This window comes from Lactuca serriola, chromosome 3, assembly GCF_051521515.1.
Source record: "Lactuca serriola cultivar US96UC23 chromosome 3, Lser_US96UC23_V15, whole genome shotgun sequence".
Classification (NCBI taxonomy): domain Eukaryota; kingdom Viridiplantae; phylum Streptophyta; class Magnoliopsida; order Asterales; family Asteraceae; genus Lactuca; species Lactuca serriola.
Genome location: NC_136410.1, coordinates 100,750,992 through 100,755,241, shown reverse-complemented (window position 1 = coordinate 100,755,241; position 4,250 = coordinate 100,750,992). Strand labels below are relative to the sequence as shown.

Below are 4,250 nucleotides of genomic sequence, written 5' to 3'. Positions count from 1 at the left end.
ATATATATGAAGGGGGGGGGGATGAGGCTGAAGTGACATTTGCCTTGAAGTGTCTAATTTATCACATTGGAAAAGATCCACCAATCATGATTAAGCAACCACCAAAATCTCCATGATTTCGGTCTAAGCCTTCAACCGAGAACACCACAAAAATCACATGTGATTTCGGTGTTGACCACCGAAATCTCAAGGTTTTCGGTCCTAACCAAGAACCTTAAAAGCAAGGTATAAATTTTGATTTATGTCCTACCTTGTTGACTTTCGTTGACATGTTTGAATTATTTGACTTTTGTTTTACTTTTGTTTGACTTTTGTTGATCTAGAACAGCCAGTTGTCACAACTTCCTTGTTGGATGACTTGTTTTTTCTGTGACGCGCCATTTTTGGTTGTATCTCGTTTGTAAGAGAAACATTGGAAGGAGGGGGATTCGTGGGAGGGCTTTCTCTTTGGTGAAATCATTCGTTGTTGCTCGTCCTCAACGACTAGATGATAAGCTGCTCCCAAGGTGGGTGTGGGCTTTGAGGTCTGAATTTGCATTCTGACAGTAGAGTACACATCATCGAGGCCCATCAAGAACTCATAAAGCCTTTCTTTTTCCTTGCCTTCCTTCAGCTTTTTTCCTATTTCATAGGTGCAAAGCCCACATGTACAGTGGGGTAATAAAGACACTGATTGGATCTCATCCCAAACATAATGCATCTTAGTGTAATAGGACGAGACTGAGGCTCCGTCTTGATGGGTGATAGTCAGCGCCCGCTTCAACTCCTAGGCACGCGGGGCACTTTCCTTCCCAAACGCTCTTTGAGATCGTCCCACATTTCCGCCGATGTAGTTGCATACTTTATGTTGGATCTAATGTTCCTTTCCATGGTTGTGGTGAGCCAGCCCTTAATCATGGCATCACATCTCATCCACATCATGTAGTTGTCTGCATGTTCTTCCGGTTTCTTAATGGATTTGTTTACAAAACCCATTTTTTTTCGAAAACAAGAAATTTGCCATCTCTTGTGACCAATCCCCATAATTGCTGTCTGTTAACATATCATTCACCAGTATCTACCTTGGTGAATCTGATGCATGTAGATAGAATGACGAATTGGGGTCGATCGTGTTTCCTCCATCTCTGCCGGAACTCTTTGCCTTGTCCTTCTCCTTATCATCAGTACCCATTACTAATGGGTTTCGAGTTTAGGCCAGATCGTTGGCTCTGATACCATAAAGAATTTGTTTGACTGAAAGCTTGCTTTTATTGAATTCCCACGATGGGTATAATTAACATCAATAAAATAACAACCTAGACGACCTTAACAATTGGTATAGATAAATAAAGATCTAAACCAACTAATAAACTAAAGATAAGATAAGATGAGAATTATTTGAATTCCTTTAAAATTTACTCTATCTTTTAGAAAATATCAAAAGGCACATAATTTGAGTAACCAATAACATTTATATATTTCTAGCTACATCTGCACATTTTTTAAAACAATAGTATATCCGATACAAACTTAAATGCCCATCTAGTAGTCTATGTTTTACATTGCAGCTAGTGCGAGTGAGTATTTAGGAGACCGGCTCTTGTTTTAATCAAGCTCCTAAAGATGCACTCCAAACCATTCTCAATGACATCAATGTGGCACTCTAGAGCCTCACTTGAAACTTGAGGGTGATCCACACTCTCTATGGTGCCTTTGTGGATCAAATTTGAAACTATTGACCATCTTATAGGCTTTGGTTTTGAGACCAAAGCCGATGTAAGTGACAGGATTGATTCATACACAGAGATGCTCACTAAGCTAGTATCTCTTAGTGACCTAATAACATCTGAGAGCTGGTGATCTAGATTTAAGAGTGTGGTGGCCCCCATCTTGTTACTGATTTGCTTAAGTGAGGAAAGTGTTCTTCTGGTATCCTTCTTCATTTTATTGAAGAAAGAAGTGTTGATGCTCATGTCCCCCTTGCCCCTTCTCTGAGCCGATTGAAGGTCTCGGAGATGTTGCTTGAATTGTTGCATGGCATCTCTTATGGAGCCACAGACATCCAAAAGCATCATCGATTGATCCAACAACTTATCAACAAATTTCTGATGCTTTTCGTGAGAAAGTGCTTGTCGGGTCAGTGGCAAACTGATAAGATCATTAACACATGTATACAATCTTTCCAGGCCTAGTAAAGCATCACAAATTGTATCTTTAGTTGGAACCGAAGAGGTAGAAGCCTCCAATTTTTTGAAGTTAGCGAACTCTTCTTCAAAATGAAGAGTGCTTGGATGGGATCGGTTAGGCAAACTAGTTGATCGAATATGGCGAATACTGGTGGACGATGAAGAATAAGAGGTTGAACAATCCATTCTGATATATATTTCAGGAATAGAATGTAAAAGTTCTGTGATGATACCAATTATCTTTTCTCTGTCTGTATATATATATATGCAAACTTAAGACAATTAGGATCAATATCACACGGTTGAAGCATGTGCACTCCTTATAATTTTCTGGCATTGCTCCTGCTGAAGAGACAAAGTCTGACTTTATTCATTGCCACTGGTTGCGGATCTAACAGAGGGATGCCTTCGTTTCATGTGTTTGCTGCAGGAATTGTTCCCATGCCACCCCTGCGTTGCATATTTAATGCCACAGACAGCATAGCTTCTTGGTTTTAAGAAATAACAAAATCATTCTAAATGCAACCGTGTGGCTTGTTTTCGATGGCATCTTGTTTTAAAGCTTAAATCGTCCTCAGCAGTGGAAGTAAACTAACATGTTATGTTGGATAAGTTATAATTTTATGCCCACTTGATTCCTTCGTGTATTGTCCGAATTAGAACAAAACCTCACTACGCCTCTCACCTACTCTACACACTCACCTATTCATTAACCAAGAAGGTAAACGACTCTAAACTACAAGGTAGAGACAAGAACATAGACCCAACACGACTACCAAAGCTAGAGGGGGCGGAAGAATACTTCAAACTAGATTGATTTTTAAGAAAATTTTACATGAATTAGCTATTATCGAAAAAGCTCATTAAAACTTTATAAAAGCTGGTTATAAAGGAATAATGGTAATAATCAACATATATTAGATTGTTTAACGGAAAACCAGAAGATGTGAAATATTTTATTAATAAAACAACTAATGGTGATCATATGAAGTGCTCTAGTTTAGGAGATGTATTGAGAAGGTTATTAAATGTCAAATACTCAGATCACAAATATATTATAAAATTATTATTCTCAACAAAAAAAATTACAAAATTATATAGAAATAACTTATAAATTCATAAATCTTAGTATGTGTAGGAAAATATATAAAAATGACATGAGATTAAGACTTTTGAGAATTTCTACTTTTGCCAACATATTAAGCATAAAACTTTTTGACACCACATTACTTTATTAATTACATGGTATATGGACTAGAGTTAGGGTTATGGGTAATAAGTGCTAGAGACCGTTTCTAAATTATTTTTTTCTTTATAACAATCCTAATAACAAAAAAAAGGGAGTCAAATGAAAGAGTATGATTTGCAGGTAGATGTTAAATGTTCCACTGGGAAAGAAGTTTTGAAGTTAGTTCGAGGTTGGTGGAGGATAAAAGTTTTGCCGCAGATTACCAAGGCATGACGAGAAGGTTGCAACAAGATTGTGGGTGATTTTTCTCGCCTTGGTATGGGAGATTGGCGTTTCAGGATCAACAACACTTTTAACAGCATTGTAAAATCTAGTCAAATTCTTTTGAGCGAGGTTAAAATTTTGTCTTCAATTGGATAAAAACAGGTCTAGGTATGGTAGGGAAATGGATTGGAATTTATGGATGTGTATGGAGCGGTTTGGTTCGGTTATTGGTCAAAACCGAACCATAACCATTATGATTGGTTAATGCATTTTGATAACCATTGATTATGGTTAATATTGATTATGATTAATGGTTTTTGTCGGTTAACGGTTTTGGTTAATGGTTAATATTGGCTAACCATAATGTTCAAAATAATATAAATGACAAAAGTATGGTGGCATAAAAAATGAAAAGAGAATACAAAAAGTCATCGACATCAATTTTGTAACCTAACTTATAGTAATATAGTAAAATGTGTATCTTTGATACTTACAGTGAGAGAACACATAGTCACATTCAAATTCAAAAACATTTAATAAAAAGTATAAAACATTAAAAAATTTGACATTAATAACTTCATATATTAATAATCGATATTAACATTAAAATAAAGTCAAACATTCATACACGT

At 36.3% G+C, this 4,250-nt stretch overlaps 1 protein-coding gene across 1 annotated transcript; it reads right to left on the bottom strand.

Moving 5' to 3' along the window:
• Positions 1-1,431: 1,431 nt before the first annotated feature.
• On the bottom strand, positions 1,432-2,584 carry LOC145094599 (uncharacterized). The gene has a single exon (XM_079032736.1). It carries the CDS (start codon positions 2,349-2,351, stop codon positions 1,548-1,550), a length of 804 nt encoding a protein of 267 aa, XP_078888862.1. The 5' UTR covers positions 2,352-2,584; the 3' UTR covers positions 1,432-1,547.
• Positions 2,585-4,250: the final 1,666 nt, after the last annotated feature.

What these genes read in the sequence shown, in the direction of transcription:
- LOC145094599 (XM_079032736.1), bottom strand. Translation starts at nt 2,351, where the DNA reads ATGGATTGTTCAACCTCTTATTCTTCATCGTCCACCAGTATTCGCCAT.